This window comes from Corylus avellana, chromosome 2, assembly GCF_965113065.1.
Source record: "Corylus avellana chromosome 2, dhCorAvel1.hap1.2, whole genome shotgun sequence".
In the NCBI taxonomy this organism is placed as follows: Eukaryota; Viridiplantae; Streptophyta; class Magnoliopsida; order Fagales; family Betulaceae; genus Corylus; species Corylus avellana.
The window spans coordinates 22,217,045-22,229,521 of NC_142491.1; the positions used below are offsets into that span (position 1 = coordinate 22,217,045).

General features: G+C 34.1%; 2 protein-coding genes and 1 pseudogene across 2 annotated transcripts; 2 read left to right on the forward strand and 1 right to left on the reverse strand.

Annotated features, from left to right (window-relative positions):
• Nucleotides 1-6,688, forward strand: LOC132168925 (uncharacterized; annotated as a pseudogene).
• Nucleotides 6,689-9,430: 2,742 nt separating this feature from the next.
• Nucleotides 9,431-10,033, forward strand: LOC148587493 (blue copper protein 1b-like). The gene is made up of 2 exons (XM_088513737.1): nt 9,431-9,656; nt 9,774-10,033. The coding sequence occupies exons 1-2, from the start codon at nt 9,431-9,433 to the stop codon at nt 10,031-10,033; spliced, it is 486 nt and encodes a 161-aa protein (XP_088369863.1).
• A 753-nt stretch (nt 10,034-10,786) lies between these two features.
• On the reverse strand, nt 10,787-12,477 carry LOC132168941 (protein STRICTOSIDINE SYNTHASE-LIKE 11-like). The gene is made up of 3 exons (XM_059580042.2): nt 12,254-12,477; nt 11,792-12,064; nt 10,787-11,276 (listed from the first exon to the last, which is right to left on the reverse strand). The coding sequence occupies exons 1-3, from the start codon at nt 12,475-12,477 to the stop codon at nt 10,787-10,789; spliced, it is 987 nt and encodes a 328-aa protein (XP_059436025.2).

Consider the following 12,477-nt stretch of genomic DNA (forward strand, 5'->3'; position numbering starts at 1 on the left):
ATGGGTGGTTTCACTTTTGCTCAGAGTCTCATCCTGATTGTTGCTGCTTCCATCTTGGCAGCTTGTACGGCCAACAAAGAGTCCCCTCGCCCAAAATATATGTTGATATTATTTCATGAAACTAAAATTTCGAATTTATTATTATTTCATGATTATTTTGAATTTCAAATAAATAACTGATCTCCTATTATCTTGTTTTAATAGTCATTTATTTTAAATAAATAACTTTTTATCCTATTATCTTGTTTTGATCGGTTACCACCACTTCATCAATATCTCCTATTATTATGTTATATGAGATCATGTGTTTTCAAGTTTCAACCGATGAGATAATGTGTTTTCAAGTTTCAACTGTTTTTTCAACGTTAGATTTTTAAAATATATGTAACCGTTATTTCAATTAAAAATAAAATCTGCTTCTGAGATAATATGGAATTATATAGATATATACTAATTCCCAGCAGTTTTTTTTTTTTTTTTTTCTCTCTCTTCCTCTCACGATTATTAATTGCTGTTACAAAAAATTTCTGTTCTGGATAGTGTTCAGAGTTTTGCAATCTGCACACTACATCAGGCAGTATTGTATCCTGAGGATAAGATTGCTTTTATTCCCTTTTGCAAGACTTCTAATAGAAGTGGGAGGCAATGTTTATCTAAAAGATAGAGTCACAATCGCCTTACTGCCCAGATTTCATTTACTTCTCATTCTGTTTGTATTCTACGTTTATTTTTCCCTGCAATTTCCACATCTAGATTTCCAACAATTTTTAGATAAACATTCTGCATTCTTCAATGGCACTTCCAACAATGAATTCTGCTATTACTTCTCTGAACGTGATGCCACAAGATCTTTCCAAATTGGATCGTTTTGATGGCAACAACTACAAACGCTGGAAGGAGAAAGTTGAATTTCTATTGACAACATTGAAGGTTCGTTATGTGCTCGACACACCCTGTCCGAATGTTCCTGTGGAAGGAGCAACTGATGAACAAATTGATGTGAAGTTCAAATGGGAGGAAGACAACTACACATGTAGGGGGAGTATCCTCAACACCCTCACTGATTCACTGTTCGATATGTATGCACCAAAGAAGTTTGCAAGAGAGATCTGGGAGGCATTGGAGAACAAATACAAAACTGAAGATTCTGGCAACAAAAGCTATCTAGTAAGTAATTATTTTGATTTTAAAATGGTGGATAATAAGCCTATTTTGAATCAGGTTCATGAGATTCAACTTATTGTCCAACAATTGTATTCCGAGGGCATTCCAATTGATGAAAAACTTCAAGTGGGTGCTATTATTGCCAAATTGCCACCAACTTGGAAGGATTACCGTAAATCACTTAAGAGAAAAGGTGATGATCTGACTCTGGAAGGTCTTCAGAGACAACTTCGTATTGAAGAAGAGTCAAGGCTTTGAGACAAACTCGAAGAAAAGGTTGAAATGAGCAAATCTGCCCATGTTGTTGAAATAGACAACAAAAAAGGGAAAAAGCCCAAATATGAATTTGGTGGTCCTAGTAAAATAGGTCCAAAGAAAAAGGGCAATTTCAAGAAAAATGTGATTTGTCATTACTGCAAGAAGCTTGGGCACTTCATCAAGAATTGCAGAGTTTTGAAGAAGAAGGAACAGACCAACAATGTTGAAGAAAACCTTACTGCAGTAATTTCTGAAGTGAATATGGTAATCAATGATTCAAGTTGGTGGGTTGATACTGGTGCAACTCGTCACATCTGTGGAGATAGAAATCTCTTCAAAAAATATGAGAAAGTTGGTGATGAGATTGAGCTCTACCTGGGAAATTCAACTACCACCAAAGTAGTTGGAAAAGGCACTGTTGTATTGAAATTTACTTCTGGCAAAATAGTTACTCTTATTGATGTATTTCACGCACCAGAGATTCGAAAGAATCTGGTTTCTGGTGGTCTTTTGTCCAAACATGGCTATAAACTTGTATTTGAGTCTGACAAATTTGTCTTGACCAAAAATGGCATGTTTGTGGGCAAAGGATTTGCTGTAAATGGAATGTTTAAACTCAATTTAATAAAGGAGAATGTTTATGTTTATATTGTTGACTCTTATTCATTATGGCATGCTAGATTAGGACATGTAAATTATAATTCTGTGAATCGTATGGTTAAATTAGGATTGCTGCCTTCTAATTTGCATGATGATAGAGATAAATGTGAAATCTGTGTTAAAACAAATTTACCTAGAAAACCGTTTTCAAGTGTTAATAGATCATCTTCGAATTTACTTGAATTAATACATTCTGATGTATGTGATTTGAGTGGTAAAATTACAAGAGGTGGTAAAAGATATTTTATTACTTTTATAGATGATTTGTCTAAATATACTTATCTCTATTTGATTAGAACAAAATATGAAGCTTTAGATATGTTTAAAATTTATAAAGCTGAAGTTGAAAATATACTTGGTTGCAAGATTAAATCATTAAGAAGTGATAGAGGTGGAGAATATTTTAATAATGACTTTGACAATTTCTGCAAAATTAATGGTATTATTTATGAGAGAACAGCACCTTATACACCACAACAAAATGGTGTAGCGAAAAGAAAAAATAGAACACTCATGGATATGGTAAATGCAATGCTAAACCATTTTGGTTTGCCTGTAAATCTTTGGGGTGAAGCTATTTTTTCTGCAATTCACATATTAAATAGAGTGTCTTCTAAAAGAAATAATTTTTCTCCATATGAGTTATGGTTTAAACGTAAACCCAACATAAATTATTTTAAATTGTGGGGGTGCCTAGCTTATGTTAGGTTGCCTGATTTTAAAAGATCTAAATTAGGACCAAGAACTTCCAAATGTGTTTTTCTCGGTTATGCTTTTCATAGTAAATCTTATCGTTTTCTTGAATTGGATTCTAATGTAATTATTGAATCAAGAGATGCAGAATTTTTTGAATCCAATACAATTAAAAATTCTAATTTTTCTGAAGCAAGTACTTCTAATAATGAAAATATTTTTGAAAATATTGTTTCAGAAAATGAAGAGAATTTTGAAATTAGAAAATCCAAAAGAATTAGAAAAGAAAAGAGTTTTGGTCCTTATTTTTTGACATATTTTATAGAAGGCAACTCTCAAGTAATTGTGAATGAAGTTGGTGTGTGTTACAATATAGAAAATGAACCTTCTACCATTGAAGAAACTATGAAATCTAGGGATGCCACATTTTGGAAGGAAGCTATTGATGATGAAATGGAGTCCATTATGTTTAATAACACATGGATTCTTATAGATTTACCTTCCGGTTCTAAACCCATAGGATGTAAATGGATCTTTAAGAAAAAGATGAAATCTGATGGATCCATTGACAAATATAAGGCTAGATTAGTAGCCAAAGGGTTTAGACAATCAAAGGGCATTGATTATTTTGATACATATGCTCCTGTGGCTAGGATTTCTTCAATAAGAACTTTGATATCTTTGGCTTCCATATATAACCTTGAAATCCATCAAATGGATGTGAAAACAGCATTCTTAAATGGTTATTTGGATGAAGAGGTATATATGGAACAACCAGAAGGGTTCATTATTCCAGGACAAGAAAACAAAGTTTGTAAATTAGTCAAGTCATTATATGGTTTAAAACAAGCTCCAAAACAATGGCATGAAAGATTTGATAACGTAGTTATTTCTAATGGTTTTTGTTTGAATGAAGTTGATAAATGCATTTATTTTAAAATGTTCGATAGTAATATTGTTATTATATGTTTGTATGTAGATGATATGCTAATTTTTAGTAATAGTATTTCTTGTATTAAAGATACAAAAGATTTTTTATCATCACATTTTGATATGAAAGATATGGGTATAGCAAACACTATACTTGGTATTAAATTACACAAAATAGGAAATGCATATGCCATATCTCAAACTCATTATATTGATAAAGTTTTGAATAAATTTAGTCATTTGCATGACAAAATTTCTCGTGTTCCTTATAACTCAAGTTTAAAGCTTGGAATAAATAAAAATCGATGTGTATCACAACTAGAATATTCTAGTGTTATTGGAAGTCTGATGTATGCAATGCATTGCACACGTCCAGACATTGCATTTGCCGTGGGCAAATTGAGTAGATACACAAGTTGTCCAAGCATTGAACATTGGAAAGCAATTTCCATAGTGTTGGGTTATTTAAAAGGAATTAAATCATATGCTCTACACTATGGAGGATATCCATCCGTAATTGAAGGGTATAGTGATGCTAATTGGAATTGTGTTGATGATGGATCTAAATCCACAAGTGGATGGGTTTTTACCCTTGGTGGTGCAGCTATCTCTTGGGGATCCAAGAAACAAACTTGTATAACTCACTCAACTATGGAGTCAGAGTTAGTTGCTTTAGGAGCTGCTGGAAGAGAGGCTGAATGGTTAAGAAATTTTTTAAATTGACTTGCCTTTATGGCCAAGTCCCATGCCTCCAATTTTCTTGCATTGTGATAGCCAAGCTACATTATCAAGAGTATATAGTAAGTCCTACAATGGGAAGTCAAGACATATCAGTCTTAGACATAATACTGTGAGACAATTATTGGAAGAAGACATTATCACAGTAGACTATGTAAAATCGTGCATGAACTTAGCAGATCCTTTTACAAATGGCCTAAGTAAGGATCTGATTCGTAAAACCTCATTTGAGATGGGTCTAAAACCAATTGAATGATCACTACAAGATGGCAACCCAACCTAGACTTTGGAAAACAAACTCTAGGTTCAATGGGAAAAACAAATCTTGATGGTGATGATGTTAGCACTAAATTAGACCATTTAGAGGAATAATTGATGTTTAGTGCGAGTCCTGTAATGAAAAGGAAAGGTTGAGTATAACTCTTAATGAAGTTCGCATAAAAGGTGTTTTTTAATCTACAGGAACACCTAGAAGAACTCTACCTATGTGAGTGTAAAGTCAGGCCGCTTTTGTCGGGGCTTGGTAAGCCACCTAGAGCACTCATGAAGTTGGGATAACGCGTATGGCCATTAATGCGCGGCTGAAAAGAACTATAGAAATTTTAATATGTTGATATGTGTTAATTCTCCAGTTTTATCATTAAGTATGATAGTTCAAAGACATTGAGTCTACTATCACACTGATAAAGCTTTGAGAATTATACACTAAGTGAACGTTCAAACCCTAAAGGTACTTTCATTTATGTATCAACATTTTGGAGTAACAACAATTTTATTTTTATTATTATTATTATTATTATTTAATTTTATTTTCTTGAAATAAGTGGGGGATTGTTGATATTATTTCATGAAACTAAAATTTCGAATTTATTATTATTTCATGATTATTTTGAATTTCAAATAAATAACTGATCTCCTATTATCTTGTTTTAATAGTCATTTATTTTAAATAAATAACTTTTTATCCTGTTCTCTTGTTTTGATCAGTTACCACCACTTCATCAATATCTCCTATTATTATGTTATATGAGATCATGTGTTTTCAAGTTTCAACCGATGAGATAATGTGTTTTCAAGTTTCAACTGTTTTTTTAACGTTAGATTTTTAAAATATATGTAACCGTTATTTCAATTAAAAATAAAAACTCCTTCTGAGATAATATGGAATTATATAGATATATATTAATTCCCAGCAGTTTTTTTTTTTTTTTTTTACTAATAATTTTTTTCTGTCTCTCTTCCTCTCACGATTATTAATTGCTATTACAAAAAATTTCTGTTCTGGATAGTGTTCAGAGTTTTGCAATCTGCACACTACATCAAGCAGTATTGTATCCTGAGGATAAGATTGCTTTTATTCCCTTTTGCAAGACTTCTAATAGAAGTGAGAGGCAATGTTTATCTAAAAGATAGAGTCAGAATCGCCTTACTGCCCAGATTTCATTTACTTCTCATTCTGTTTGTATTCTACGTTTATTTTTCCCTGCAATTCCCACATCTAGATTTCCAACAATATACACATTCTCCCAACAAGATCACTGTTGGCGGATCGGAGGGCTGGCACTTCAACTTTAGCTACACTGATTGGGCGCTCAAGAATGGCCCCTTTTACCTAAATGATACTTTCGGTGAGTTTATTACATGCATGTTCCCTCCATTTTGCCAGAGATCATCTATATATATATATATATACAGGGACGGAGCCAGCCTTGACAATGGGCAGGGGCCATGGCTGAAAAATTAATGGGCAGGGGCCCATTAGCAAAAAAAAAAAATTAACCATAAATTTTTTTTTTTTTTTACCTTAAAAGAAAAAAAAAAAAAAATTGTCATTTGGGGGGGAGGGGGGCCTGGCCCCTGCCAGTCCCCCCCTTCCTCCGTCCCTGTATATATATATATATATATATATATAAATGAGAAATATAAATATTAACGTGTATTTATATGATCGATGACAACATTGTTTTTGCATGCAGTTTTCAAATATGATCCACCAACCGAGAATACCACAATTCCTCACAGCGTATAATTGCTACCAAACCTTAGGAGCTTCTTGACGTGCAATTTAACAGGAGCGCAGATGTTGGCTGACGTGACACAAGGAGGTGGGCAGGGATTTGAGTTCGTTCTAAAAAACTGGAAGCCGCACTACTTTGCTTGCGGGCAGCACGATGGCATCCATTGCAGCCTTGGAAAAATGAAGTTTTTTGTGATGCCAATGCCCCGTTGGTTTAGATAGTTAATACACGAGACACTTAATTAATTGCTACTCTCTCTTTTTATTTTATGTTTGTCGTCTCAAATTAGTCACTGTTTCTTATTTTTGAGTGTTTTTTTTTTTTTCCTTCCCCTTAATTAGAGACAATGTAACAGTTTCGATTGATTCAGATGAGAGTGAATAAATGCACAAGTGACTTGCTATGTATTAATTAATTGGTGTTCTGTTGCCTGCCGCTGCTAAGTTAGAAGAAAATAGAAAATTTGAGAAAAAAGAATATTTAAGATATTATGTTATGTAGGGAACTAGGGATGTTTGGAAAATAAATGATAGAAAATCCATGAGATAACCCTAGCTACCCCATAAGAAACCTGTATTTCCTAGAAATGGTAGAGAATAACTTAAAATAAAGTTTTGGTAGCAAAAAAGATGGATTTTGAACCCGGAATTAATGCACTTGCGAGGCATAAAGTAGTGAAAAAGCTTTCTGAATTGGGGTCGTATAAGTGATTCTGATACTTGTAGCAAAAGTTATAATCGATTTTCGATCATATCATTACACAGAAGATAGATCCAAAAGTCCTCACTATGTAGTTGCATTTGCACTGTTGTTAAAAACTCATCCGCAATGACTAAAATTCATAGCATTACAGATCGTCACTAAAAATGTCTCACGACGGACGATTTGTTTTCGTTATATATATATTATCAGTTTTCAGTGACAATCGATTGTTATCGCTGATAATGATTCTATTAGCAACAACAATACAAAGTTGTTGCTGGTAATATGTACATCACAGACAACTATAAAAGCTACATATCATCGACGACTATGTCTTCCCTAACGATAAATAATGTGTTTTTTTTATTAAAAAAAAATGTGACAATTGCTTCTTCTTCTTTTGCCAATGACTGTCTTCTGTCATCAATGATTTAAATCATACTTTTTATCTACGTAAAAGATCAAGAACAAAACAAAACAAAAAGAAAGAAAAAAAAAAATCAACCACAACCAAATCGACATGGACTAAGCACTGAACAAAAGAGAAACAGAACTCAAGAGAAAATAGATGTGCTCATTTTAGATCTTCACTGAAAGCCAAAGGCCCATCGATTCAAATTTCCTGCTAATAGACATACTTCAAAGTGATAGAAATTACTCAAATTTCCATGTCCTTTCTTCCTCAATAATTTTCACACATTTCTATTAAGAATATCAAGGAACATGAAAAAAAAAAAAAAAAAAAAAAGAGATATATTTTTGCATGAAACAACATGCATGTGTTGATCACGACACGGTACCTTTCCTTCCTCTACCAGTACTTATAGCCTAAAAGATTGCCACAAGCTCTTCTAATTAATGGTGTCCTATAGATAATCACATATTTGCTCAAGCTGATCTACGGCTAACAAATTGATTGTAGAAATTGCCTTATCAAATGTAGGAGACACAGCAGCGCGTGTCACACGAAGGCAGTGACATAGATTGTAAGTGACGCGTGCTGGATTAATTAGATGAACTCCAAATTTTTGTCAAGTGCAAAAAAAAAAACGAACCTCAACATACAAAGCGTTTAGTGTAGTACTTGCTGTAACAATGAAAAACACCAAAGAACGTTTAAATGAGAAATTGCATAGTCGAAGAATGGAGGTTTATCATAGGCATTAAGAAAACGACGACTCTGATACCATATAGTATTTTATATAAACTATAAAATATGAAAATTATAGCGGAAGCAAAGAGAGGAAGAGAGAAGAACAAGTAAGGCTACAATTTGAATATTGAAGTATATATGTCAAACTGTATTACAATGATCTTTATTCACATAGAGGCAAAAAAAAAAAAAAACTAAAAAAAAAAAACCTAAATTACACTAAATAAGGAAGAGAAGCATATAAGAAAAAAAAACAAAAAAAAATTAAAGCCTTAATAAATTAATTATTGGTGTCAATATTTTGCCCATATTTTTCTCATATCATCTTACAAATCAACCATTAGATTTGTAGACTCATGTAGACCTCACATAAGTCAATGGTGGGCTCCACAAATCTAAGGGTTGATCTATTAAATTTATAGGATGATATGAAAAAATTATAGGCAAAATATTGACACAAATTATTTTTCGCCTTAATAAATACAACATGGCAAGCAAATCAATGAGAAATATTCTTACAAGGAAAGTAGAGACATGTTACACAATCATCTACGTCAGCCTAATTCGGTTAATGCCCCACTCTTTCTAAATATCCCTTGTGCGTTGAGTTTGTATTTGTGTTGTTCAATTTAATACCTCCGGCCTAAAGATATATAATGGACAATGATTATAGCTTTTTTTTCTGACCCCTTTATTTCCGTTGTTACCAACCCATTTATCAACATTTTAATATAAATGTTGGGAAAATTGAACACAAAAATGAGCTTCACATTGTATTTTCAAACATTTACCTACCAACCCAGAAAAAAAGGTCAATTTGGCCGTTTTGCACGAACCTTTCTTTCTCCTCTCCCCTCTATAAATACCTCTTAATTAGCCTTTCTTTGTGAATCATCAGCCTCTTAACTTCAATCTTCCTTAAAGTTGCACCGTGATATATATAGAAGATCATATACATGGGTGGTTTCAGTTTTGCAAGGTGTCTTGCACGAACCTTTCTTTCTCCTCTCCCCTCTATAAATACCTCTTAATTAGCCTTTCTTTGTGAATCATCAGCCTCTTAACTTCAATCTTCCTTAAAGTTGCACCGTGATATATATAGAAGATCATATACATGGGTGGTTTCAGTTTTGCAAGGTGTCTCATCCTGATTGTGGCTGCTTCCACGTTGGCGGTTTGTACGGCCAACAAGGACTGGCAGTCGGGCTCCTATCAGTACCCGAAATATACACAAGCCCCCAACAAGATCATTGTTGGTGGATCGGAGGGTTGGCACTTCAACTTTAGCTACACTGATTGGGCTCTCAAAAATGGCCCCTTTTACCTAAATGATACTTTAGGTGAGAGTTGCTTACATGTTCCCGTTCCCCCCATTTTTCTAGCCACCATGCATCTATATTCTTTAACGTGTATTAATTTATATATATATGATCATTGTTAATGTTGCATGCATGCAGTTTTCAAGTATGATCCACCAACAGAGAATACCACAATCCCTCACAGCGTATACTTGCTACCAAACCTTCGGAGCTTTGTAACATGCAACTTAACCGGAGCGGAGATGTTGGCCGACGTGACGCAAGGAGGCGGGCAAGGCTTCGAGTTTGTGCTCAAAAAGTGGAAGCCTCACTACTTTGCTTGCGGGCAACACGATGGGATTCATTGCAGCCTTGGACAGATGAAGTTCTTTGTCATGCCAATGCTCCGTTGGTATTGAAGTTTATAGAGAGAACAATACACATACGGGAAAGTTTTTATCGTCTCAAATTAATAACGAGAGTTGATCTGTTTCATGTGTGTTTTTTCCCCTTCCCCTTAGAGACAATGTAACAGTTTTTGATTGATTCAGATGATCATTGTGAATAAATGCACCATTGACTTGGTATTAAATGGTGTTCTACTTATATCACTACAAAAAAAGCGGTTGCTAACAACACTTTAAAGGGGGTAATGTGAACAGTAAATGTCCATATTTCGGATTTAGCAACCCCTTATATTTTGACGTTTCTGAAGCGTCGCATTCTGGGTATTGCAAATTGGAAAGCAAAACATCCCAAATAAGGCATCACCATTGGACCATTTTTTTTGTAGTGTATGTGCTATGCTAGTCCATGCATCCTAGCTAGCTGATTCTTATTGTATTACTTACTATACATACTACAAACCATGTGGATCTTTTGTGGTGATACATAAATAAACCCAGGGTAGTTCAATCTATGGACCATTCACATATATGTACATGACATATAATAATCACAAAAGAAATACATTTAAATAGATTATATGTGCTCATTAAATAAATCAGTAAATAAATAACTTTATTCAATTTAAATAAAAACATTTTATAAACTTATTAAAGTTTAATGCACAATTCCTAACAAGAGACGATTCACTTGTGCCTTCAACGAAACTCACTTCCCCTCTCGCCTAAAAGTGCAACTCTTATTTAGTAGTGGTATTTCAAGACTTTTTAGATGGTGTCATAAACACCAACGAAATTCACATTCACATGTCGAGAACCGACATAGTATTTCCCAAGATGCTCTTGAACTTCACTGATTCTGGTGTTGTTATATTCCTTGTCAACTGTCACTGTTTCCAAAACAGTGCCAAATGGACTAATCCCTTTCCCGGTGGGTAGAGTGACATTGGTAACCGGATTTATTACTACATTGACTGCCACCCAAAAATCTCCCAATATGGTTCTCCTTATTCTATTTACTCTTCCTGGGAACTCTATGAAAGTTTCGGTTGTATTACATTTAGGACCTTTGATCCAAAGCCTCTTAATTCTGTTACCTATAAGCTCTCCGACAAGAACAAATGTACCATCACCACTAACTGCAACACCGGAAGCTCCGGAAAGCCCCATCAGCAACACACTAACTTGCTTTGTCAATGGATCGTATTTTAATAAACTTCCTGTTGCATCGCCATTGTTTACTGCCAGAGTGATATCTCTGCATGAGAGAAAGTATACCAGAGCAATGGTTTACATTACATAAAGCTATATATAAACGGAGAACTAAATAAATAAATAACTATCCGCGTGCACATACGTACACAGTAATTCAATATTATTTTTATCTCATTATAGAAAATATCTATGTAAGGTACCATTAAGTTTTTTGGACAAGTTGTGATTTAACATAATATCAGAGCTAAAAGTCTTAGGATCCAACCTTAATTCCGTCAATTCATCCTCCATTTTAAATTAAATATTTCACTTGTTGTGCATCACCTATTAAAAATATTTAGTGACCCGTGAACAGTAAACCAAAAAGCTGCCATTCATAGGTCACTGAATGGGATTTTTTTTTTTTTTTTTCTAAGTAGAAAGTGATTAATAATTGTTGTTATCAACTTAAACTTTTGAAATAAGTAGTGATTGTTGAATTAACATTGCGTACGTATCGGAGAAACATTTTTCAATTCTTTTTGACGCGAGAGATAGATATGCATTAATTAGAAGTACCTTAGCTGGTAAACATTACTAAATTCTGTGAAGTAAACATCTCCTGTTAAAGGGTCGTGGCCTACGCCGTAAAGGAAGCGGAAGGGCACCCCGTTCACACCGCTGGCGAGTTTGGTGGCCAGCCCTCCCTTTGGTCCCACCACCATGAGCCCAACATATGCATCCGCTACGTAGAACTGCTGCGTTAAAGGGTTGAAATCCAAACCTAATGGCCTCCCACAGGTGGATCCCAAATCATCATAATTACTTTGGCCATCACATACCGCACTTGACCTGAATCAATCGCATTAATTTCCAACAAAAATACATAGGTTAACGAAATCTTCATCTATATATATATATATATATATATATATATATATATATATATATATATATGTATATAAATCATTGTCTAAGTTTATATGTAAACATTATTATATATAAAGAGAGAGAAGGTAATGGAAGATGTTCCAAAGAAACCTGGTTGGTGCGTCGAAGGCAAACTCTACAAAGCAAGCAGTGGCTCCTTCATATTTGAGAATTCGACCGTCCTGGACACTCACATAGGGTCCTCCACCTAATGAGTCAAAGGCAAAGGATGAAGGACCGGCGACACCTGTTGGCAATGGAAGCTTCTTAAAAGTTAAAGAAAGAGCCATAGGAGGAGGAATACAGATCAAGAGAAGGATGAAAATGGGGAGCAT

Bases quoted from the DNA above. Each gene is read 5' to 3' on its own strand.
- LOC148587493 (XM_088513737.1), top strand. From the start codon at position 9,431: ATGGGTGGTTTCAGTTTTGCAAGGTGTCTCATCCTGATTGTGGCTGCT. The intron at 9,657-9,773 runs GTGAGAGTTGCT...GCATGCATGCAG, and splicing joins TTACCTAAATGATACTTTAG to TTTTCAAGTATGATCCACCA.
- LOC132168941 (XM_059580042.2), bottom strand. From the start codon at position 12,477: ATGCTCCCCATTTTCATCCTTCTCTTGATCTGTATTCCTCCTCCTATG. The intron at 12,065-12,253 runs GTTTCTTTGGAA...CGATTGATTCAG, and splicing joins GCCTTCGACGCACCAACCAG to GTCAAGTGCGGTATGTGATG. The intron at 11,277-11,791 runs GTACTTCTAATT...TCTCTCATGCAG, and splicing joins AGTAATGTTTACCAGCTAAG to AGATATCACTCTGGCAGTAA.